Genomic DNA, 26096 nt, shown 5'->3' on the forward strand with positions numbered 1-26096 from the left:
CCGGGCCTGCCAGAGATCATCCATCAGCACGAACAAATCAGTTTCTGTGCTGTAGCCGGGCCTGAATCCTGACTGCTGAGGGCCTAGATAATCGGTTTCTTCCAAGGACCACTGGAGCTGGAGCAACACCACCTTCTCAACAACCTTCCCCATAAAGGAAAGGTTGGAGACTGGACGATACTTATTAAGAGTGGCTGGGTCCAGGGAAGGCTTCTTGAGGAGGGGGTGCACAAGGACGCCCTCCCCAAAGAAGCGTTCACAATCTCCTGGATCCAGTTCCGTGTCACCACTCTACTGGCCGAAACCAGCCAAGAGGGTCATGGAACCAGTAAGCAGGTGGCAGAACTCACAGCTCCAATGGCCTCGTCCACTTGATCAGGTGTCACCAAGTCAAACTCCTCCCAGACAGATGGACAAGGACAGGCCCCAGTCACCTTGACTGACTCGTTGTCAGCCAACTCTTGATTTGAGACAGAGTAAGGATGTGGTGTCGCTGATGAGGTGTCTCCCAGGGGCCAGTGCCAGCAGGGACAGGAGGTGGGTTACAAATATTGTCAAGGCTGCGAGTAAAGGTAATAATGTTGATGTGGTGGTGCATCTTGGCACAAATGATTTGTCCCAGAGAAATGTTAATGTAGTAAAAAGAGAATTCCAATGTCTTAAGTGTGGAGCTGGGCAGAATAACTGATTCAGTGACTTTCTCAGAGGTGTTACCGGTTTGTGGTCAGGGGGATAAAACAACTTGTATCAGAGAGTTTAATGTGTGGTTAAGGCAGTGGTGTAAAGCTGAAGGGTTTGGCTATGTAATTCATGTCAGTAGGTGGTCTAATAGGGAGTTGTTTAAGAGGGATGGTTTGCATCCCTCATACAGAGGTACCCAGGTGCTCAGTGAGGAATTCAACCTTTTGAACCCCATGGACCACCAAGGTCATAATTTTAAAAGCTTTGCTAAGGCCCTGGAAGTGAGGATTTTTGGGCAAGCTACAAAATGAACCTGTTTGGAAAAAATATCAGTAACGACCCAAATAACCGTGTTCCCCCCACTCTCAGGCAAATCCACAATAAAATCTATAGAAATTTCCTTCCAGGGTGCCCTGGGTCTCACCACACTTTGCAACAGTCCTTGTGGTCGACCCAGGGGTCATTTTGCTGCTGCACAAATGGGGCAACTGGCCACATAAGTCTCAATGTCCTTTTTCATGGAGGGCCACCAAAATTGTCTCCTCAACAAGTGTAAAGTTTTCAGAAAAGCAAAATCTCCTACCACTTTAGAGTTGTGGCCCCTCTCTAATACTACAGTCCTCATCGAGGCTGAAACATACACTCTGGACCCTATCCAGGACAGTACATTCTGCTGAGTGCAATCCGTTTGATGTGCCAATAACCAGTCATCTGTTTCTAAAGCTTTTTGCAATTCCGTTGCTAGATCATCTGGGAGATTGGCCGATTTTGAGTTCTGCTCTCTGGTTACTGCCGGGCATGCCCATTGTTGTGCTGGAATAACTGGTTGAATTACCTCTGGCCTGCCACTATTATATTGAGGCAACCTGGAAAGGGCATCGGCCATCAAATTCTTTTCCCCATGGATATAGCGCAGTGAAAATTTGAATCGATCAAAATGCTGCACCCACCTAGCTTGCTTTGTGGACAAATTCCAGAGGTTTTTCAAAGCCTCTAAGTTTTTGTGATCAGTCCACACCTCAAATGGTTGCTTTGCTCCCTCTAGGAATTGTCCCAGGAAAGCAGGGCCCAACACACTGCAAACACTTCTTTTTCCCATACAGCCCATCTGCACTCAGTCTCAGTTAGTGTCCTAGAGGTATATGTACAGGGACGAAGGCCCTGCTCCTCATCTCCTTGTAATAGGACCACTCCCACGGCCACGTCGCTAGCATCAACTTGGACCACAAAAGGATGCTCCAGATCTGGGTGTTTGAGGATGGGTTAATGTCAGCTGCTTCAAACGGAATTTAAGAAAAATAAAACTCAAATAAAACATAGCACGTAGAACCACAGTGAGGTTGATGTAATATCAACTGCTTTACTGAATTGGCATGGGATGGAGATGTATAACTGGGTATCATCAGCATCACGTTGATACCTCACCCTGTGTCTGTGGATGATCTGTGGATGATCTGCGGATGATCTCATCCAGTGGTTTCACGTAAATGTTAAATAGTAAGGGGGAGTGGACAGACCCCTACACTACCCCACAGAGTAGGGGCCTAGGAGTGGACCTCTTTCTTCTCACTAATATTGACTGCAAACGACTGGAGAGGTAGGAGGAGAACCATTGCAAAATGGTGCCTCCCACTCCCAATCCCTCCAGGCGTCAAAGAAGGATACCATGGTCAATGGTATTGGAAGCCATTGAGAGGTCAAGAAGCACAAAGATAGAGAAGTGACCCCTATCCTAGGCTGCCAGAGATCATCAATCAGCATGACCAAAGCAGTATCTGTGCTGTAACCAGGCCTGAGACCAGACTGAAAATGGTCTAGGTAATCAGCTTCATCCAAGGACTGCAGGAAATGGAGAGACACAACTTATTTAAATACTTAAATAAGCATTTATAATTTTGTTATATTAAATAGGTGCATTTAATATTAATAAAATGGAAGTTCTCTGATCATTATTTTACAAATGTATTTATCTTTTTAAAGAAATACATATTAGTGATCTACAGGATGTAAAATTATTTATTTATTTTTGTTTATTTATTTTGTCCAAAACATAATGAGGGTTACAGAGGATATATCCATAGTACAATATATCAATGGAAGTATCTGAGAAAAGATATAGGAATAAAATATATCAATGTAAGAATAGAAGAAAAGATATAGGGCTAGAAAAAGGTATATAAAAAAATATAGGAGAGACAATAGGACAGGGAGCGGAAGGCACGCTGGTCCGTGGGATTTAAAATTATGACCTTGGTGGTCCCTGAGATTCAAAAGGTTGAGGACCCTTGATCTAGGGGACTGCTATTTCATGAAGTTCCTAAGACCAGAGAAGATTGAAAAGATTGAATGACTGACACAGCACCATTGAAAACCAGTTTATCTGAAATATGGTGAAGAGCTCAGTCAGCTTTAAAACTCTAATGCCTGAAATAATCTGAAATAGATTATATACACAGTTGGAAAAAACAAAGGAATTGTTATACAAATTTGGAACTTAATGACATGATGAAGATGGTAATGTGGATTACACTCACCACACATCACAAAGCCCTCACTGTTGAGAAGTCAAAGATTTCTACTCCCACCATTCACATATACAAAAGAAATTAGGATAGAAATGTGAGTACTGCAGAAGGAGTTATGGGGTCCTGCTAGCTGACATAGGCAGTGAGCACTCAGGCCCACATCATGCTTTCCTAGAAGAATGTGGTGAAAGGGAAGCTCAGGAGTCAGGGAGACAGCTCAGTTCTACTTTCATAGGAGGCAGCTGATTTTTCTACTTCATGACGAGGTGTTCTGCCTGGCCTCGAGCCACCCAGAAACTAAGTAAAGAGTCAAACACACATATAAAGCAGGCTTGTAAAAATAAAGCAATGATTGTTCTTTATATTCAGAAAACTGCAAACGGAGTTTCCAAGCAATTGTTAGTTTAAAAAGTCAATAGGTCAAAGTAAATTACTTCTGTTAGTGCAGGAGCCTTCCAGGCTTACGTCAGTCAGAAATAACTCACAAATTGAATGTCAGAATGTTCAGAAAGCCACAGCAAACACCAAAGTACAATTAATCAAACATTCAGAATAGGGTTGTTCATTAACTCTTCCCCTTCTAATTCAGATGAACCTCTGGCTGGAGAGCTGACTGACCCCCTCTCTCCAGTCCCTTCCTGCTCCATTTCTCTCCCTGTCTCTGCTTCTGGTTCGCTGTCTGATTTGTCCTCCAGCCAGACTGGTCTTCTGTAAACAGACGGCTCCCACTCCTCAGCGTTAAAATCAGCAGCCACAGGAGCTGGCCTGAAGCCAACCACAACTCAAGGGACATTTTGCTATATAAAAATAAACAATTTTCTGACATTTCCTTATTGATAATCTCACTTCAAACTCTACAATATGCTACTTTTCTCCTTCATTTAGATTTCAGCTGCTGGGCATGTGGATTCTTCAGCAAATTATATCAGTCAATGCTCGTTGCATGAGCAAATTTGTCCTGCGTTTGAGCCAGTTAGCCTTGAGGAAGTGGCTGGGGTCCTTGTGTGCTTGAATCTTGCCCTTTTTTACATCCATGATTAATTAAAGCCTCTCAGGGGAAAACATGTAGCTGAATGCAAAAGATGGAAAATGATTTTTGATGGGAGGGGATGATCCCACCTGCTCAAAAGGAGGTGACAGGTCATTTGAAGAACACAGGAAGAAACAGTTATCTAGATCCTTTCCAGTGGTAGGATTCAATTTTTAAATTACTGGTTCTGTGGGCATGACTTGGTGGGTATGGCTTAGTGGGTGTAGCAGGGAAGGATACTGCAAAATCTCCATTCTCCGCTCCGGGAGAAGGTTACTGCAAAATCCCCATTTCTTCCCAATCAGCTGGGACTCAGGCAGCAGAAAATAGATGAGGTCAGGGCCACACAGAGGTGGTATTTACTGGTTCTCTGAAGCACTCAAAATTTCCGCTACCTGCTGAACCTGCTGAATCCCACTTCTGATCCTTTCCACTCATTTCAGGTAGAGATATAGCACTGAGATGATATTGACTGAATTTATGGATGCCCGTAAGACTGTGATGGCGAATCTATGGCACATGGAGCCATATCGGAGGGCGCATGAGACTTTGCCCTGTGTCAGCTATCAGCCTTGGGAAAGGCCATTTTGCCCTCCGGATGAATCAGGGAAGCTTCCCTAAGCCCTGAGTGGCAATTCATCTTCCAAGGAACCCAGAGGTGGGAGAGAGGGCAAGGGCACAGTCAGCTACTATGATATTCACCATTGTGAGCCATTCAAGCCCATCAGAAAAAGGAAAAAGGGGAAAGGGAAATGTGTAGAAAGGCGTAGAAATTATTAGATAGGAAATCTAATATACATTTATAAATGTGGACCATTAAAAACGTGTACAATGTTAAGACTCATGGTGGCACAGTGGTTAGAATGCAGTTCTGCAGGCTACCTGCGGTTCAGCAGTTTGATTCTCACTGATTCAAGATTTTCATTGTTCCAAGGTCAGTAAAATGAGGACCCAGATTGTTGGGGGCAATATACTGACTCTGTAAACCACTTAAAGAGGGCTATAAAGCACTGTGAAGTGGTATACACGTCTAAGAGCTATGATTTGATTTGATTTGATTTGACTTGACTTGACTTGACTTGACTTGACTTACTTGACTTGACTTGACTTGATTTGATTTGATTTGATTGCCACCCTTCTCTGGAGATTTGGAGCGGCTCACAACAACAAAAAACAGCACAAATCCAATACTTAAAATAATTTAAAACCCTCAATATAAAAAGCAATCATACATCTCATACAAACCATAAATAAAACAAAAACGGTCCAGGGAATCAATTTTCCCATGCCTGACAACAGAGGTGAGTTTTAAGGAGTTTGTGAAAGGCAAGGAGTGTGGGAGCAATCCTAATCTCCGGGGGGAGTTGATTCCACAGGGTTGAGGCCGCCACAGAGAAGGCTCTTCCCCTGGGTCCCACCAGACGACATTATTTTGTCGACGGGACCCGGAGAAGGCCAACTCTATGGGACCTAACCAGTCACTGGGATTCGTGCGGCAGAAGGTGGTCTCGGAGATATTCTGGAATTGCTATTGCTAGATATTCATAGAAGTTACAAACCCATGCATTTACTTATTTTTTTTTAAAAAAAACCTCTATGAACATTTTTATAATGTGTATTTTACTAATTCCAGTCCATCTTTTCTTGCAGATGTTGATGCTCATCAACTTCCAGATTTATCAGGTAAGGCAGGAATCATTCAAAGTGTCATTGGTTTTAAAACTAATTCAACATGAGCGTTTCCTTTCCTCTCCTTCCCCATCTTTGCAAAATATTCTGAATGGGAAAAACTCCAAGAGGCTTTGTGATGTTGATCATAAAATTGGAGGGAGGGAGAGAGTGAATCAATCACAGTGAATCAGCAGAAAGAACAGAGAGAACAGAGAGAGAAAATAATGCTTTCTGGCTCCCTCTTATGGCAATTTGAAACACTACCTCTTAAAGCTATTGTACATACAAACATTCATTGTTAGCTTGTTTATACACTGCTCAAAAAATAAAGGGAACACACAAAGAACTCATCCTAGATCTGAATGAATGGAATATTCTTATTGAATGCTTTGTTCTGTACAAAGCTGAATGTGCTGACAACATGTGAAATTTATTGTCAATCAGTGTTGTTTCCTGAGTGGACAGTTCGATTTCACAGACGTTTCATTTACTTGGAGTTATATTGTGTTGTTTAAGTGTTCCCTTTAAAACCCAACTGTCCTGTACTAACACATTTCAATTTCTTCATGGGAAATTTGATGGCATAAATAGTCAATTTTATTGTGATGAAACTTACATTTGGATAGTTTGGCATACAACATAGCAGCACAAAGTTTCTGGAGAAGAGCTCTGACTATTTTCACATGCCCAGGTTTCATTTCTATGAAAATTAAAATGTCATCTAGATAAACCAATACCTCTTTATACAGGTTTTTATGCAGGACTTCATTTATCAGCTGCATGAATACTGTGGGCACCCCTTGTAGTCCAAAGGGGAGCACCCTAAACTGGAAACATTCCAGCAGGCAGTTTTTTCAGTCCAGCAAGTGATTTTCCTCTCATCTCCTTCTCTGGTTCTAATGTGGTAGTAAGTGTTCTGGCTTTTCCCAAACCATGAAGCAGACTCCCCACCCCAATAAAAACCTCTTTTATTTGACATACAGTGAATTTTACTTCAGAAAAGATTTTCCTCTCCCACAGTCTTTCAAGATAGTTCTCAATTATCAATTTTATCCTTGGCTCGGAAAGTGGCCAGGCCGATATCTTTCAGATGCTGCAGTACTTGGCAAAAATGAACTAATTAAGCAAATGTATTGTCTTCTTCACACTCCACTTCCTGTCCACTCCTCTTTTATTCCCTATGGGAGGGGCCATTCATCATCCACCTATGGCTTTACTCCCAAGTTGACCCTTGTTCCTCAGCTGTTCCCTTCGTCTGGCAACTCTGCGCATGAGCACACTGGGAACAGGTTCCAGCTGTTCTTCTGTTTCATGTATGTCTGTCTCCAGAGGCAGATGATACCTGTCAGACTCCCCTAGCCCCTTCTCTGCCTCCCATTCAAAGCACTCATCCAAGCCTTCCCCAGACTCCAGGGCTAGCCCATGTTCCTCCCCAACCTCCTCGCTATTTGAATCTGCTGCCAGCTCCATTGGCCACTGGTGGGCCACAACACTAAGCCTCTTGCAAGTCCAACTTTGTAAAAAAAATCCCCTTTGCCAATGGGTCAACATATCCTTCATGAGGGAAAGTGGGTATATATTTTCCACACAGACCATGTTTAACCCTCTGTAATCAACACAGAGGCACAAAGATCAGTCCATTTTCTTCCTAAATAGGACATCTCCCAGTCTTGGGACATTTCCAGCTCCTCTGGGGTCTATGTGGGGTCCCCCCGTCACTGCTGCTCCTGCCATAGTGGCTGTCACTGCTGCTGGGATGCCCAGGGATGGGTTTTTCCCTTCTCCCTCCTCTGGCTGGTTGTGACATCCAACACTTACGGGCCCTTTAGTCTTGGCTGTCTCCTAGGCTGCAGCTTCCTCTGTTCATCCAGCAGAGTTCACATCTGATTGAGACTTGGCAGAGGCTTTGCCCCAGCATATGGTTTCTTATGGTTACAAGTGGTGTGCCACAGGGGTCTGTTCTGGGTCCTATTCTTTTTAATATGTTTGTGAGTGACATAGGGGAAGGTTTGGTAGGGAAGGTTTGCCTATTTGCTGATGACTCTAAAGTGTGCAATAGGGTTGATATTCCTGGAGGCATCTGCAATATGGCAAACGATTTAGCTTTACTAGATAAATGGTCAAAGCAATGGAAACTGCAGTTTAATGTTTCCAAATGTAAAATAATGCACTTGGGGAAAAGGAATCCTCAATCTGAGTATTGTATTGGCAGTTCTGTATTAGCAAAAACTTCAGAAGAGAAATATGAACAGTGCTGTCAGGTGGGAATAGAGGGGAAATTAATTAAATTCACAGATTTCCCCAAGCTTGTGTGAGTGGCTAATAACGCAGAGGATAGTCTAAGAACACAGAACACAGAGATCTTGAAAGACTTGTACAGTGGGCCCAAACAAACAAAATGCAGTTCAACATGGAGAAAAATAAAATCATACACCTAGGTAAGAAAAACCCAAAACATACATACAGACTGGGTGAAACCACACACAACACTGTGAGAGAGATCTAGGAGTCTTGGTAGACAACCAACTAAACATGAACCAGCAATGTGCAGCAGTGGCTAAAAAAGCCAACACAATCTTGAGCTGCATCAACAGAGGGATACAATCTAGGACTAAAGAGGTACTAATACCACTCTATAATCCCCTAGTGAGACCACACCTGGAGTACTGCATTCAATTTTGGGCCCCACACTACAAAGAAGACATTGATACTCTGGAAAAAATTACAGAAGAGAGCAACTAGAATTATAAAGGGACTGGAAACCAAACCATATGAGAAAATGTTGCAGGAACTGGGCATGGATAGTCTAGTGAAGAGGAGGGCCGGGGGGACATGATAGCAGTATACAGGTACTTTAGGGGTTGCCACGTAGAGGAGGGGTTTGAAAGCTGACCAAGGAGAGATTCTCTCCTGTATGGAATCCACACTGAATAATAGACATTAATACAATTGAAGGAGTCCAGAAATACTTCACAGGAAGAGTCCTCCACTCCTCCTCAGGCAACAAATTACCTTACTCCTCCAGTCTTCAAATACTATGTTTAGAAAATTTACAGCTATGCTGCCTCCGAACTGATTTAACTGTTGTTCATAAAATCATACATCACAATGTATTCCCAGTTAGTGACTATTTCACCTTTAAAACAACAACACAAGAGCACGCAATAGATACAAACTGACTGGAAATCGCTCCAAACTAGACTGCAGAAAATACGACTTCAGTTGGTCAATGCCTGGAATTCACTACCAGACTCTGTTGTTTCCTTCTCCAGTCCCAAAATCTTCAATCTTACATCATCTACAATAGACCTCTTCCCTTTTCTAAGAGGTCTGTAAGGGGCATTTATAAGTGCACCTACGTGCCTACCCTTCTTGTTCTAATGTCTCTTTATCTTTTCTATCTCTACTTTATACTTACATTATGTTAAACATAGTACTAGATTTGTATGACAAATGAAATAATGAACGAATGAATGAATGAATGAATGAATGAATGAATGAATAAATAAATAAATTCAACCTGGAAATAAGGAAGAACTTTCTGACTGTGTGAGCGACCAACTGGTGGAATGGTCTGCCCGTGGAGATTATGAACACCCCAACGCAGGTGTAGAGTTTCCTGCACCAGCAGAGGTTGGACTAGAAGACCCACAAATAAATAGATAAAGTAGGTTAGGTGCCTCTCTGGGTTGACTACTTTGCAGACTTCACCTAATGTAAGCACCTGCCTCAGCTATCTTCTCAAGAAACTAAGACTCTTAAACAGTTTGCATTTCAAAAGGAAATTTTACTGAGAAGTAGTGATTGCAGAGAAGTCAGGCGGAGTCTGAAATTTGTGCATGAAGCCTTAGACTAACTTTTTTCTTCAACTCCCACCCCAATGCCCCATGTCCATCGGTAGCCAGTCAAATGCCACAAGGGTGTTTTGAAAAACTCCAAGCCTTATGGTGAGAAGAAGTTTTCCTAGGAACATTATGACCTTGAATTCCAGGCTGAGACCAGCTGAGATGGAGCCTGTGCAGATGGCCCTTTCGCCCTCCCCCTAAACTCCCAAGCAGTTACAGCAAAAGTGAAAGCAATACAGTCTTAAACTGCATCAACAGGGGGATACACTCCAAGATTAGGGCGGTATTAATACCACACTATAATGCCCTGGTCAGACCATACCTGGAGTATTGCATTCAGTTCTGGTCACCACACTGCAAAAGAGACATAGAAATTCTGGAAAAGGTGCAAAAAAGAGCAACTAGAAAGAGAGGTTGCAGAAACTGGGCATGGATAGTCTAGTGAACAAACGGGCTGGGGGGGACACACATGATAGCAGTATATAGGTACTTAAGGAGTTGCCACGGAGAGGAGGGGGTCACACTATTTTCCAGGGCACCAGAGAGCCAGACAATGTACAATGGATGTAAAGCTGACTAAAGAAATAGTCAACCTGGAAACCACAACAACACAAGAGCACACAACAGATTTAAACTTAATATTAACCGCTCCAAACTTGACTGTAAAAAATATGACTTCAGTAACCGAGTTGTCGAAATGTGGAACTCATTACCGGACTCCATAGTGTCATCCCCAAACCCCCAACACTTTACCCTTAGATTGTCTACGGTTGACCTATCCAGATTCCTAAGAGGTCAGTAAGGGGCGAGTACAAGTGCACTAGAGTGCCTTCCGTCCCCTGTCCTATTGCTCTCCTATATCTCCTATACCTTTCTTCTATTCCTATATATCTTCTTCTATTCTTTAATTGATATGTTCTATTCCTATACCTTCTTTTCTATTATTTCTTAGATATATTTTACTATGAGTATTTCCTCTATAACCTTCATCATTTTATTATGGGTATATAGATATATACCCACTAAAACCCTCATTGTGTATTGGACAAAATAAATAAATAAATAAATAAATGAACGAACGAACAAACAAACAAACAAACAAACAAGCAAACAAACTTCCTGAAGGTCAGAGCTATCAACCAGTGGAACGGCCTGCCAGCAGAGGTTGTGAACTCCCCAACTCTCAACATATTCAAGAGTAGATTGGACTGCCATCTGACTGGGGTGGGGTTGGATTAGATGACCTGCAAGGTCCCTTTCAACTCTAATGAATGAATGAATGAATGAATGAATGAATGAATGAATGAATGAATGAATGAATGAATGAATAAATGAATAAATAAATAAATAAATAAATAAATAAAAGATTTCCATGCAAAACATTCAACCCATGAAGCTCCCCCCCCCCTTCAGAATGGCAGAATTCTGACAGGGAGCTGACATCCTGATTATTGCATTTCATCAACGTATGAAAAGGGATCAAAATTCAATTTTCTGGATATGATATATCATGATATTGAGCTTGATGTAATAGTGGTATGGATTATCTAGTAATCTATTATATTTTCAAGGCAGTGTCAATCTAAGTAATATATATATTTCTAAAAGGGCCCAGGAGTGAGAATTTATGTTGAATGAAATTGTTCCAAATTTGGTATCATCAGTACATATGCATATTTGTATAATTCAAAATATTGGAAATCAAAGCCTCACATTTTAATAACAATTGCATCTTTTTAAAGATACGTTGAAAAGGATATGTAGAAATTGATAATTTGAATTGAGGAACCCCAAGGAAATTTATTGAAGAATATATTTAATTGTAGAAAATCCATTATCTCCTGTGTGTGTGTGTGTGAGAGAGAGTGTGTGTATGTTTGTGTGTGTGTTTCCTCTCTGTCAATAAAAAACAATCCACACTAAATAGGAAGTTTGCTGGGAATTACACTCATTCTGAGAATATTTACCATATCACAAGGGAGTAATGTTTAAAAATACCCATTTATCAAAGTCCAAAGAAAAAGCTTATACAACCTGTTATCATTTAATGCAATCATTTGAGAAATGTGTGAAATAACAAGAGTTTGAAATGATAAATATTTAATGTACTGGTTAACAAATATTTGCCTATTCACATCAATTCTGACCAACCAACTAACAAAGTATTCCACAATTTCCCTCAACACATTAATCCGGAGGGTGGATGGGGTGACTTCAAGGAGAAAGATACACAACAAAACATTTAATTGAGAGTCTTGTGCAGGTCTTATTTTTCACACTTTTAATTTAACTCATTCTTCCTTTAGATTACAGAAACTACATTAAAAACAAATTTCAAACAATGAAAGACCCTAATGCCGTTCCAGGTGAACATGTGCTGTTGAATGAGAGATACTCAAAGCTAAGGATCCTAGATTATCACCTATCTAAAGGCGAGAGAGTAAATGAAATTCGGGCAACAGGAAGGAAACGACCTGAGTCTTCAGCCAGCATTGAAACACTATTTAACCCTGATAAACATGGATTAATTCCACAAGTTGTTGTACTACAAGGAGCTGCAGGAATTGGAAAAACAATGACGGCCAAAAAAATCATGTTTGATTGGGCTTCTCAACAACTTTACCAGGACAAATTTAATTTTGTTTTCTATATTTGCTATAGAAAGATGAATCTCCATGCAGAGACAGAGAAGCATAGCATTGCAGAGATAATTTCAGAAGGATGGCTCAAGTGTCATGAATCGAAAAAGGTCATTCCAAATATAATGAAGAATGAAGAGAATCTTCTGTTCATAATCGATGGCTTTGATGAATGGTATTCCTTTGATTGGTCCAAAGATTCCTTTTGCTCTGATCCCTGGAAGAAGGAGCCAGTGAGAATTCTTTTGAGCAGTTTATTTCAAAAAAAGCTTCTTCCCAAATCCTCTCTTATAATCACAACAAGACAAACTGCTTTGGAGAAACTCCATCAATGTTTAGATCACCCGGGTTATTTTGAGATACTGGGATTTTCTCCTGAGGGAACAGAAGAATATTTCTACAATTTTTTTGGAAATGAAGACAAAGCAATTAAAGCTTTCAAATTTGTTAAACAAAATGATACCCTTTTCGCCATGTGTGTCATCCCCCTTGTGAGTTGGATCATCTGCACAGTTTTAAAGGAAGAGATGGAGAGAGGCCAGGATCTTCAGAAGACACCATACACTCTCACTGCAATCTATATGCTGTATCTCTCCAGTTTGTTAGAGTTTCACCATAAAGAATCCAAACAGGATGTTCAATCAAATGTGAAAGGCTTATGCTCTTTGGCTGCAGAAGGAATCTTGAAAGAGAAAATATTGTTTATGGAAAAAGACGTCAAGAAGCACATTTTAGACCAGGGAAACTCCCTCCCCCTTTTTCTGAATCAGAGCATCTTCAAAGAGAAGATTGATTGTATTCAAACCTACAGCTTTATTCATTTAAGTTTCCAGGAGTTTTTTGCTGCTTTGTATTATCTCCTAGAAGAAGGAGATGAGCAGCATTCTCAAAATCGGAATGAAAATTTGCAGTCATTATTAAAAATACATAAATCTTTTCACACTGAAGGAGTATTTCGCTTTCTCTTTGGTTTTTTAAGTGAAGAAAAAACAATGAGAGAGTTGAAAAAAAAATTTGGATGGAAAATTTGTCCTAAGAATAAAGAATTAATGTTAGACTGGTTGAAAGGTAATTTAAAATATGATAGATATACCAGATTGAAAATATTTCATTATTTATATGAGACACAAGATGACAATTTTGTAAAAAATGCACTAAATGGTGTCACTGAACTAGGGGAATATTTCAACTCTTCTATGGAATTGATGATCTTCAACTATTGTATACAACACTGCCAGAATTTAAAGACACTTCATGTTTCGTGTTATTTTCAACATCTTCCAAGAAATGAGTAAGTATTTTGAAAGTCTTTTGAACATTTCATTTAGTTTATGATCCTGTCACTACTATTCTATAACTTAATGTCTCAAATATAATAAGATAAAAGAAAAATGTTACTTGGGAGTAAAGATATTTGTTTCCTTGTTTGTTCGTTTTCTTATTTTCGTAATAAAAGTAACTTTGTTTGAAAGCTGATTCTCTACTTTAATCCATTGATTCTCAGATATGATTCATTGTGGTCCACACGGGCTATAATTTATCTTTAAATCTGTCATCTATGAGATCATAGTTGGCTTTCCTGAAATTGTACTTTGGAGCCACGTTATTCTGGTGAGTGTTTAGATGATGTAGGTTGAGGTTGAAGTTGATCGTACTGTGGTCGCTGTTGGAGAAGGGTTCTTTTGTGTGCAGTCCATAGATAGCACTTTTGCTGTTGCAGAATATGAGGTTGAGACAGATGTTGAGTCTGGTGTTGTTTGAAACTAATTGTTCTAGTCCTAGGCTGGTGACAGCGTTATAGATAGCGGTATGTATAGGTTCAGTGGAGCATTCATTTAGTGACCAGTTGATGTGTGGTAGGTTGAGGTCACCAAGGAAGATAATGGCATGGGGGCAGGAGGTTGCATTCCTAAGAGAAGAAAGAGGACTGGAAAGTCCAATAAGTTCCAGGTAAAGTATTAAAGATAAAATTACTGGGCACATAGAAAAACAGGCATTGCTGAAAGAAAATCAACATGGTTTCTGCAAAGGCAAATCATGTCTTACTAACTTGTTAGAATTCTTTGAGGGTGTAAATAAACACATAGATAAAGGGGACCCAGTTGATATTGTATATCTTGACTTTCAAAAGGCTTTTGACAAAGTCCCTGACCAAAGGCTCCTAAAAAAGCTCTTCAGCCATGGAATTAGAGGACAGGTCTTGTCCTGGATTGGTAACTGGCTAAATTGTAGAAAGCAAAGGGTGGCAATAAATGGACAATTCTCTGGATGGAAAGAAGTGAGAAGTGGTGTGCCCCAAGATTTAGTTTTGGGACCTTTTCTTTTTAATTTATTCATTAAAGATCTGGATGTAGAAGTAAATAGTGAGGTAGCAAAGTTTGCTGGTGACAATAAATTTTTCCGGGTAGAGAAAAGTGAAAGTGATTGTCGTGAGCTCCAGAAAGAACTCTCGAAATTGAGTGAGTGGGCAACAAAGTGGCAAATGCATTTTAACCTAAACAAGTGCAGTTATGCATATTGGGGCAAAGAACCCCAATTATACCTACCAACTGATGGGGACCAAGCTTTCTGAGACAACCCAAGAAAGAGATCTTGTGGTTTTGGTGGACAGCTCAATGAAAATGTCAACCCAGTGTGCAGCAGCAGTAATAAAAGCAAATTCCATGCTTGGCATGATTAGGAAGGGAATCGAAAATAAGTCGGTAAGTGTTGTATTGCCTCTGTACAAATCGATGGTGAGACCACACTTGGAGTACTGTGTACAGTTCTGGTCACCGCACCTCAAGAAGGATATAACGGAACTGGAAAAGGTGCAAAAAAGGGCAACAAGAATGATCAAAGAAATGGAGCCCCTCCCTTATGAAACCAGGTTGCAACGCCTTGGTCTCTTCAGCCTTGAAAGACGGCGTTTAATGAGTGACTTGATCAAAGGTTATAAAATCATGCATGGGATAGAAAAAGTGGATAGAGCAAAATTCTTTTCTCTATCCCACAATACTAGGACGACGGGGCACTTCCTAAAGCTCATAGGTGAGAAAGTGAGGACAAATAAAGGGAAATATTTCTTCACCCAGAAATATTTCTCTTTGTTTGTCCTCACTTTCTTACCTATGAGCTTTAGGAAGTGCCCCCTCATCCTGGTATTGTGTAATAGAGAAAAGAATTTGTCCTCACTTTCTCACCTATGAGCTTTAGGAAGTGCCCCGTCGTCCTAGTATTGTGTGATAGAGAAAATAATTTTTCTCTATCCACCTTTTCTATCCCATGCATGATTTTATACATGCATGAGGGGTAGAGGGTTATAAGTAACACAGTCATATGGGAACTGCACAGCTGTCATGACGTCTGATTGTAATGGGCAGATTCCAACAGTTTTTGGTCAAGGACTATCTGTAACCATTTCATTTACAAAGTTTTCTTTTTCTACTACTAATTTCTCCCACTGCAATATAAATGAATTTATTTTCAAATGGACTGGAATGCCAAACATATTTGCAGAGTAGAGTAAATGGAAACACTGAAGTAAAAGTCTGATGAACAAAAATGTCTTTTCTTTTTAGGGATTTGGATGAAAGATATATGGAACACTTCTTTAAAGCACTGACAAAACTGAGAAACTTAAGTGCCCTCCGGTAAGAAAAGTGTTAGCATTTTATTTTAGATGTTATTGATAATAAAGCCAGAACATAATATTAGAAGTTTGCGTAATAAACTAGATATATTGTTACAGCAGTCTCGCCTCAATTTCTCATGGTCAGCAATAGAAGATGCTTTACTAACAGTTCCCAAAGCCTACCATGGAACTGACTTATAATTGACACTGAGAGAAGGAAACAAAATTTGGAAAACTTAAGGAAGGTTGCAGCACTTTCACTGGAATTTCTTAATAAGAGGCAGGAAATAGACTAGAACAGAACAAGATAGAATTCTGTTTTTTTTTAAAAGAAAATATCTTTATTGAAAATAAGTAGCTGTAGGGATACATAAAGCAAAAGGATTGTGCAAATATTGGTACAAATTTTAACACGTTTTTTGCTGATAAAATTGCTCAGATTCAGACGGACCTTTACTCCAATTGGAAAGCAGGGGGAGCGGGCTTTGGGAGCTCTTTCATACATACACACACACCAATTCTAGTCTGACCTCCTTCTCATTCAGGAGACAGTTACAGAATCCTAGAGATGGAAAGGATCTCAGAGGCCATCTAGTCTGACCCCCTGCTCAAGCAGGAGCAGTGGGATGGCTGGGGTGAGTGGTGCTATGGTATGGATGAGATGAATGGAAATAGTATGAATGATAGATTTGGCCCACCTGACACTGGAGAGGCAAGAGGGAAGGGGGCACCAATCTCTGGGGTGACAGAGGGTCAGAATATTCCGGTGTTGCTGGGGAGAGGCAGATATGGCGGGGGCCACGGAGTTAGCCATTCCAGGGGAACGAGGGATCGTTGCTTAATAATGATCCCTTGTTCTGGCTCCGTGAGCTCAATCTTGGGCACTGGTGATGAATGTAATTCTGGCCCTGGGCTCAGGTTGCTGCTGCTCAATGCCAGGTTGGTGATAAATAAAGCTCTCCTCATCCGGGATCTGATCCTGAATGAGGAGGCCAACCTGGCATGTATTACTGAAACCTGGCTGGGCCCAGAGGGAGGAGTTCCTCTCTCTGAAATTTGCCCAGCCAGGTTTCAGATATGGCATCAGCCTTGACCCCAGGGAAGGGGGGGAGGAGTGGCTATTATAGCCAGGGAGAGCCTTGGCCTGCGTAGGCTCATTGCTCCAGAGATTGCGGGTTGCGAGTCTCTCTTGATGAAGTTGGACTTAGGGGTTCAGGTGGGCTTGTTTCTCACGTACCTGCCTCCCAGCTGCATGTCAAAAGCCCTGCCTATGCTACTCGAGGAGGTAGCCGGGTTGGCGGTGGAGTTCCCCAGACTTATTGTCTTGGGGGACTTCAATCTGCCATCACTCGGTGAACCCTCTGGACTGGCACAGGAGTTCATGGCCACCATGACAGCCATGGACCTGACTCAAGTAGTTCAGGGTCCGACTCACGAGAGAGGACACGCACCCGACATGGTATTCCTCTCCGAGCAATTGAGTAATGGTCTGAGACTAAGGGGCTTAGAAGTGTTGCCTTTGTCATGATCGGACCATTTTCTACTATGGCTTGAATTCCTGGCTCCAATCCTTCCCCGCAGGGAGGCGGAATCGATTAAGATGTTCCGCCCCAGATGCCTGATGGACCCAGAGGGCTTTCAGACGGCGCTTGGGGTTATTCCAGATGCACTCATCCACAGTTCGTCAGAGTCTCTTGCGGAGGCCTGAAACAAGGCTGCAGCGGAGGCTCTTGATCGGATTGCGCCTTTGTGACCTCTCTGTGGTGCTAGACCCCGTAGAGCTCCATGGTTCAACGAGGAGCTCTGGGAGTTGAAACGCCAGAAGAGACGTCTAGGGAAGCGATGGAGGAAGAGTAAGTCTGAATCCAATCGAACACTTGCAAGAGCTTTTATTAAGACTTACAAAGTGGCGCTCAAGGTGGCAAGATGTGCGTATCATGCCGCCTTGATTGCATCAGCGGAATCCCGCCCGGCCACTCTGTTTAGGGTGACCAGCTCCCTTCTTAACCAGGGGGGAGTTGGGGAGCCCTTACAGAGTAGTGTCGAGGATTTTAACACGTTTTTCTCTGATAAAATCGCTCGGATTCGGGCAGATCTCGACTCCAATTGGAAAACAGAGTCGACTGACAACGAGTCAGTCGAGGTGACTGGGGCCCATACTTGTCCACCTGTCTGGGAAGAGTTTTTTTAAAAAAAAGAAAATATAATCTTTATTGAAAATAAGTAGCTGGGAGACTTCCGGTGGCTGCGAGCCACGTCGGGAGGCTGGCGATGGAGCTCTGTCCCCAGACCTCCGTTTTTGCTTTGGCGGTCGCGTTCTCGCGGTGCGACCAGGCACAGAGAACCCGATCAAGAACAGGGGGTTTCTCTGCGTCAGAGGGGGTGTCCACCGCCATCCCCAGGTGCAGGATTGCCCCGCACCACCAAGTGCAAAGATCCGGGACCGGATCCTTTCGGCGCCTGGCCATAGCGTCGACTCCACAAAGAGGAAGTACAAAGAAAGAATCAAAGAAGTCAAAAAGAGCGAAGACAAAAGGTATTGTGACTATTACTCTCCACAAACGAATAAACAAATAAATAACTGAATTTACTAGAAATAAGGCGAAGAAGATTAAATACAAAGAGAAATTTCTGCCTACGTGAGCGGACTTCAAGAAAGCGGAAATGGCTGTAGCTTACGTAATTTAAAGCGGCAAAAAAAAAAACCCCCACCAACCTAAAACTCTTTTTTAAATGCTATTCCTGGAAGGTTTTTTCTTACCATCGAAACCGAGGGAATAAGAATTGTTTAAGTTATATATAATACTCTTTTTTTTCTCTTTGCCTTGAAGTGGACTGTGTATGAGACATTCGTAGTGTTTGATTGCAACATAGAAAGAAATAAGATCTAATATTCAAGATGGAGGATTAATATGTTCAAGAACAAAGAAGCTGACGGATTAGTTTTGGATATGTTAAATTGAATATTTTTTGAATATTATATTCTGTTTGGATTGTAGTGCATTATTCCTGACTTTCTTTTGTGGGCTAGTTTCTGAGAAAGCATTGCTAATGAAGATATTCTTTTTTTTCTACCTGAAATTAAAGTGCCATTTGGATTATTTACTTGGACTATTGAAATTAATTGGATTATTATTTGGACCTTTTTGAATTACTACTTGGACTATTTGAAATTAAAATCTGCCTACCTTTTTTAAATTTTATTTTTGGTATTTTTGAAACTGGACTTACAAATATCAAATGAATTAAATGATATTGGAACATTGAACACCGATTTAACTGACCCATTCCAACCATAAGAAGGGCAACTAAAGAACTGAAATACATTTTGGATTTTTTTTCTCTTCTTTTAAGTTTATAAATGAATTGCTAAACTTCCCTCTTCCTCCCTCCCTTGTTTGGTTGCCCCCTGTACCTCTTTATCCCCTCCTTATATATTCTTTGATATTACGTGTGTGTCTCTTTATCTTTTGTGTTTTTCTTTTTTTTCTTTTCTTCTTTGCTTCTTTTTTTCTCTTAGGCCCTAAGATTGTTTAGATTGACACAATATATATATATATATATATATATATATATATATATATATATATATATATATATATATATGTAGATTGTTCTGAGTTCGGGTTTTGCCCTGTGTAATGTTTTGCATGTCTATGCGACGTTTCGGTGAAATCACATTCACCATCTTCACCATATTCCATTTACAACAACACAAAGATTGGAACTCCAGCCTGAAGATGGTGAATGTGATTTCACCGAAACGTCGCATAGACATGCAAAACATTACACAGGGCAAAACCCGAACTCAGAACAATCTACATATATATATATATATATATATATATATATATATATATGTATGTATGTATGTATGTATGTATGTATGTATATATATATATATATATATATATATATATATATAGAGAGAGAGAGAGAGAGAGAGAGAGAGAGAGAATTGTAATTGTTTTATTAACTGTTTTTTAAAGTAGATTTGCATTTTTCCTTTTCTTTCCCTTTTTTTCCTTTTTCTGGATTCATTCTTTTAAGTATTCTTATTTTAAATAGATTTTAAGTAAGTGTTTATTAGAGATTTAGCTATCTGAAACTATTTGATATTATAACTACACATTTTCTCTTTTTTTAATTGAAATTGACTTTACATAATATTGGAAGTATTTTGAACACTATTAGATATATTGATATACTGTTGATATATTCTTCCTTGCACCTCTTTTTTTTAATCTTTCTGTTTTGTTGCTTTTATTGAATTTTAACACTAATATTAATTTTATAATAGCAATATTAAAGACTGAGTGACTATTAAATTGATGCCATTTTGGAAACTTACAGATTTCAGAAGACCTAGAAAAGTGTCTAAGATGTCCACCACCTCGACCATCATAAAAACTTCAAAGAAGCAAACTCCAACTCCAACTGCTTCACCACAAAGCTCTCCTTCTCCATCGCCATCTTCTCTGCCACAAAGAACAATAACAAGTATGTTGGCCAAGGAGAAAGAAAAAGAAAAACCCCCAGTACAACCAACTTTACAGACTATTCAAGACACACTGGCCTTGCTTCAAGTGTCTATGCAAGCTAACAGAGATGATGCACGGGAAGAGGCCCAGAAACACTATGAAGGTATAAAAGCAGAAATGAGCAACTTGAAGTCTGAGATGGAAAATGTGAAAGGAAGTGTTCAAGCAATGGATGGGAAAATTGAAGCGATGCAGCAAACCGTAAAAGAAAATGAACAATGGAGGAAGAAGGTGGATTACAAAATAGAGAAAGCCGAAAAGAGAATGGATGAATTCGAGGACCACAGTACAGTGGCTAACAGAGGATTTGACGAAGCCATTACCAATCTTGAATTACAACGAGCCTCACATGGGCTGAGGTTCCAAAATGTGCACGAACAAAAAGACAAAAACTTAGGCTCGAAAATGGCGGAAATAGTAGGTGAGATTCTACAGATGGACCCTTAGGATGTAATCAAAGAGATTGATGAAATTTACAGAGTACAAACTAGCTATGCGAGAAAACACAACTTACCAAGGGAAGTACACATTAAATATATTAGGAAAACCATAAGAGATGACATTCTGAACTGGTCAAGAGATGAAAGTTTAAAATATGGAGGTAAAGACGTTATAATACTAAAACAGGTACCAAGAAGAGTTCGTGAAAGTAGGAGGGAATACTACTTCCTAACGAGAATTTTAATTAAAGAAAAAATAATTTTCAGATGGTTGATCCCAAAAGGAATTTCTTTTTTCTGGCAAAGATCCAGAATAAAGCTAGAAACAGTTGATGAAGCAAGAGCCTTTTACGAACAATCTGGACTGTGTAGGCATGAGATATCATATAGAGAAATTGGAGCAGGAGGAGAGGAAAGGGGAGCGACCTCAAGGGGGGAGGAAGAAACTCAAGATCCTAAGAACAAACAGTCTCAACCACAACAAGAATTGGTACTAAGCACCAGACTTCGAGAACCTAGAGAAACCAAAAAGTACTATTAATAGAAATGTACTCAGATTTAAAAATTTTCTCTGTAAACGTAAATGGATTGAATCACCCAAGAAAAAGAAAACAAATATTTTCAAAACTTAAAAAATTAAGAGCTCAAATTATGATTTTACAAGAAGTTCATATTAAAGATATGAATAGAGATTTATTATGTAATTCTAAATTAGGTAATTTGTTCACTAGTTTAGCTGCGAAAAAAAGGAGAGGTATAGCGGTCTATATTGATGAAACGATTGAGGTCAAACAACTTTACAGCGACAATGATGGTAGAATTTTAATTTTGCAAATGCCGTCCTTCTCCGCAGACTCGGGGCGGCTAACAACAATAGTGAAACAACATATAACAAATCTAATATTTAAAATAATTTAAAAAACCTAATTTAAAAAACCAAACATACACACAAACATACCATGCATAAATTGTATAGCCATAGGGGAAAGGGCATATCTCAGTTCCCCCATGCCTGACAACAGAGGTGGGTTTTAAGGAGCTTGTGGAAGGTGGGGGCAATTCTGATCTCTGGGGGGAGTTGGTTCCAGAGGGCCAGGGCCGCCCCAGAGAAGGCTCTTATTTGTTCGTTTGTTTGTTTGTTTGTTTGTTTGTTTGTTTGTTCGTTCGTTCGTTCGTTCGTTCGTTCATTCATTTATTTATTGGATTTGTATTGGATTTTTATTTATTGGATTTGTCTTCCCCTGGGTCCGGCCAAATGACATTGTTTAGTCGACGCGACCCAGAGAAGGCCAACTCTGTGGGACCTAACTGGTCGCTGGGATTCGTGCAGCAGAAGGCGGTCCCGGAGATATTCTGGTCCAATGCCATGAAGGGCTTTATAAGTCATAACCAACACTTTGAATTGTGACCGGAAACTGATTGGCAACAAATGCAGACTGCAGAGTGTTGGTGTAACATGGGCATACCTAGGGAAGCCCATGATTGCTCTCGCAGCTGCATTCTGCACAATCTGAAGTTTCCAAACACTTTTCAGAGGTAGCCCCATGTAGAGAGCATTACAGTAGTTGAGCCTCAAGGTGATGAGGGCATGAGTGACTGTGAGCAGTGACTCCCGGTCCAAATGGGGCCACAACTGGTGCACCAGGCGAACCTGAGCAAACGCCCCTCTCGCCACAGCTAAAAGATGTTTCTCTAATGTGAGCTGTGGATCAAGGAGGATGCCCAAGTTGCGGACCCTCTCTGAGGGGGTCAGTGATTTCCCCCCCCCCCAGGGTAATGGACGGACCGATGGAATTGTCCTTGGGAGGCAAAACCCACAGCCACTCCGTCTTATCAGGGTTGAGTTTGAGTCTTGGGTCGGCTAATCAAATATAAGCACGTTGACCTTTGCCTCTGGTCAGGTCCCAGGGTAGCGCCGTTCTCCAATTCCAGCCTTACCCCAGAACCTCTACCTGCTGGCCATTCATCTCGTCTAGGTCAGGGAATGTGCCATTCCCCCACTCCGGGCCTTGCCCCAGGCCTTCGTCTGCATGTCACCACCCCCAGCTTCAAATTATGGCCCCCGTGGCTGAAGCAATTTATTTGGCCTGTGACCTGCTGCGCTAGGCTGAAGGGGGCCATACGGGGCAAGGACAAACAGGGGCAAAGCAGTTTGGGAATAGACCAGATGGTTTTTCTGACCTGTAAGAGATTCCATTCAGAAAGCACTGGAGTGGAGATCTTGTAGCCATTTCTTCCATCCCTTGCCAAGCCTTGGTCGCTTGCGGAGATGCTCCATGTGCCCTCTCAGTCAGCAGCTGCTTCTCTCCACTGCTGTTCTTGCTGGGAGCAAGAGCATCTTGTGCAATTTAGCAGTTGTGAACTGCTACTTTCCTCCAAGTCCCATCCCAAAGTGCTGCAGCTGAGAGAAACAGCATTCTACATGGCTGCTACTTCTCTGTGCCACAGCATTTTCCATATGGGACTTAGAGGAAAGCCATGGTTCACAGCTGCTAAACTGCACAAGACCCTCTCCCAGCAAAGTGGAGAGTAATAATAATAATAATAATAATAATAATAATAATAATAATAATAATAATTTTTTATTAGATTTGTATGCTGCCCCTCTCCGAAGACTCGGGGTGGGTCACAACAATGATAAAAACAATATAATAGTCACACAAATCTAATATTAAAAGAAATAACTAAAACCCTATCATATTAAAACCAGACGACACATACATATCAAACATAAATTATAAGGAGCCTGGGGAAAAGATGTCTCAAATCCCCCCATGCCTGGCAGTTTAGGTGGGTCTTGAGTAGTTTACAAAAGACAAGGAGGGTGGGAGCAATTCTAATCTCTGGGGGGAGTTGATTCCAGAGGGATCGGGGCCGCCACAGAGAAGGCTCTTCCCTTGGGGCCCATCAGACGACATTGTTTAGTCAATGGGACCCGGAGAAGGCCAACTCTGTGGGACCTTATCGGTCGCTGGCATTCGTACGGTAGCAGGCGGTTCTGGAGGTGCTCTGGTCCAATGACATGTAAGGCTTTAAAGTTCATAACCAACACTTTGAATTGTGACCGGAAATTGATCGGCAGCCAATGCAGGCCACGGAGTGTTGTAGACATGTGGGCGAATCTGGGAAGGCCCACAATGGCTCTCACTGCCACGTTCTGCACGATCTGAAGTTTCTGAACACTTTTCAAAGGTAGCCCCATGTAGAGAGCTTCGGTCAAGAGCCTCCGCTGCAGCCTTGTTCCAGGCCTCAGCAAGAGACTCTGCTGAGCTGTGGACGAGCGAATCTGGTAAAACCCCAAGCACCTTCTGAAAGCCCTCAGGGTCCATCAGGCATCTGGGGCGGAACCTCCTAATTGGTTCCGGCTCCCTGTGAGGGAGGATTGGAGCCAGGAAATCAAGTAGAAAATGGTCTGACCATGACAAAGGCAATGCTTCTAAGCCTCTTAGTCTCAGACCATTATTCAATTGCTCCGAGAGAAATACCAAGTTGGGTGTGTGTCCACCCTCATGTGTTGGACCCTGAACTACTTGAGTCAGGTCCACGGCTGTCATGGTGGCCATGAACTCCTGTACTAATCCAGAGGAACCGCCGAGCGATGGTAGATTGAAGTCCCCCAGGACAATGAGTCCGGGGAACTCCACCGCCAACCTGGACACCTCTTCGAGCAGCACATGCAGGGCTGTTGCAACGCAGCTGGGAGGCAGGTAGGTGAGTAACAAGCCCACCTGAACCCCTAAGTCCAACTTCATAAGGAGTGACTCACAACCCGCAATCTCAGGTACAACAAGTCTACGCAGAGAGAGACTCTCCCTGGTTACAATAGCCACTGCTCCCCCCCTTCCCTGAGGTCCAGGTTGATGCCATATCTGAAACCCGGCTGGGCATATTTCCAAGAGAGGCACTCCTCCCTCTGGGCCCAGCCAGGTTTCAGTAACATGCCAGATCGGCCTCCTAATCCAGGATCAAATCCCAGATGAGGAGAGCTTTATTCACAACCGATCTGGCATTGAGTAGCAGCAGCTTGAGCCCAGGGCCCGGATTATACTCGTCACCAGGATCCCAGTTTGAGCTCACAGGACCGGAACAAGGGATCGCTTTTAAGCAGCGATCTCTTTTTCCTCCAGAAAGGCTCGCCACTGCATCGGAGAGAAGATATGGAGGGGAACAGGGCCTGAAATGCTGCTTGGTCGAGCCTCACTGTGTGGTGGAAGCTGTGCATGTGGGAAAGGTATGGGCATATGCGCGCATGCTTATATTTTTGGTGAACCAGTTGCTAAATTAGTTGAATCCCACCCCTTCTTCGGTTCCTTTAAAAATACAATATATAGTTGTTTTACGTAAGCGAATGTTAATTATCTACCTCTATCTCCACATCGAATCCCTTTCACCATTTGTTTGTTTGTTTGTTTGTTTGTTTGTTTGGTTGGTTGGTTGGTTGGTTGGTTGGTTGGTTGGTTGGTTGTTGGGTTGTTGGGTTGTTCGGCTGTTCGGCTGTTCGGCTGTTCGGTTGTTCGGTTGTTCGGTAGGCCTCAACTAAGAATGCTGACTTTTTACTTTTTTCTTTCTTCTCCCCATCCTTTCTTTTCTTTTGTCTTAATTATATGTTTGTAATAGTTGTTTATTATTCTTTTTGAATTGTATTGTTTTTCTCTTTGTGAATAAAAACTTAAAAGAAAAAAGAAATTACATCACACAGTTCTAGATGCTTGGGAAGTATTCGACTTGTGATATTGTGATACAAAATCCACCACATCAATCTCATTTGCTGTGTATTACTGTTTTTTGTGAATAAAATAAAATAAAAAAATAAAAAATAAGAATGCTGAGTCATTCAGAGGCAGCTGAGCATGCAGCAACCAAACAATTATATGAAAAGTATTTAACTAGGCAAGAGCTCCCTGCTCTTTCTCTCTGTGTGTCCACTGTTAGCTGGGTGCGTGGAAGTATGCTTTGAAGAAGCTGTAACGCTGTAAAAGTTGGTTCCTGTGAGGTATTGAACTAAGATAGTTGTAGCAAGGTAGTAGTAAGATACTAGTTTATTGTATGTATAGTATAGACAGTAGTAGTAGTAGTATAAAGAAATAAATATATTTTTCCACAACTTCCTA

The 26096-nt window shown here is 41.4% G+C and overlaps 1 protein-coding gene across 3 annotated transcripts in view; it reads left to right on the forward strand.

The window, feature by feature from the left end:
- LOC139162911 (NACHT, LRR and PYD domains-containing protein 3-like) overlaps positions 1-26096 on the forward strand; it is a 48927-nt gene that overhangs the window by 6402 nt on the left and 16429 nt on the right. For 2 of the 3 annotated variants that reach the window (XM_070743818.1, XM_070743826.1), the window contains exons 3-5: positions 5887-5919; positions 12059-13682; positions 15952-16023. In XM_070743818.1, the coding sequence (XP_070599919.1) occupies positions 5887-5919; positions 12059-13682; positions 15952-16023 (1729 nt within the window). Of the gene's footprint in view, positions 1-5886; positions 5920-12058; positions 13683-15951; positions 16024-25174; positions 25217-26096 lie in introns of those variants that run through there. The other variant, XM_070743835.1, reaches the window with a different exon arrangement.

This window comes from Erythrolamprus reginae, chromosome 1, assembly GCF_031021105.1.
Source record: "Erythrolamprus reginae isolate rEryReg1 chromosome 1, rEryReg1.hap1, whole genome shotgun sequence".
NCBI classification, from domain to species: Eukaryota; Metazoa; Chordata; class Lepidosauria; order Squamata; family Dipsadidae; genus Erythrolamprus; species Erythrolamprus reginae.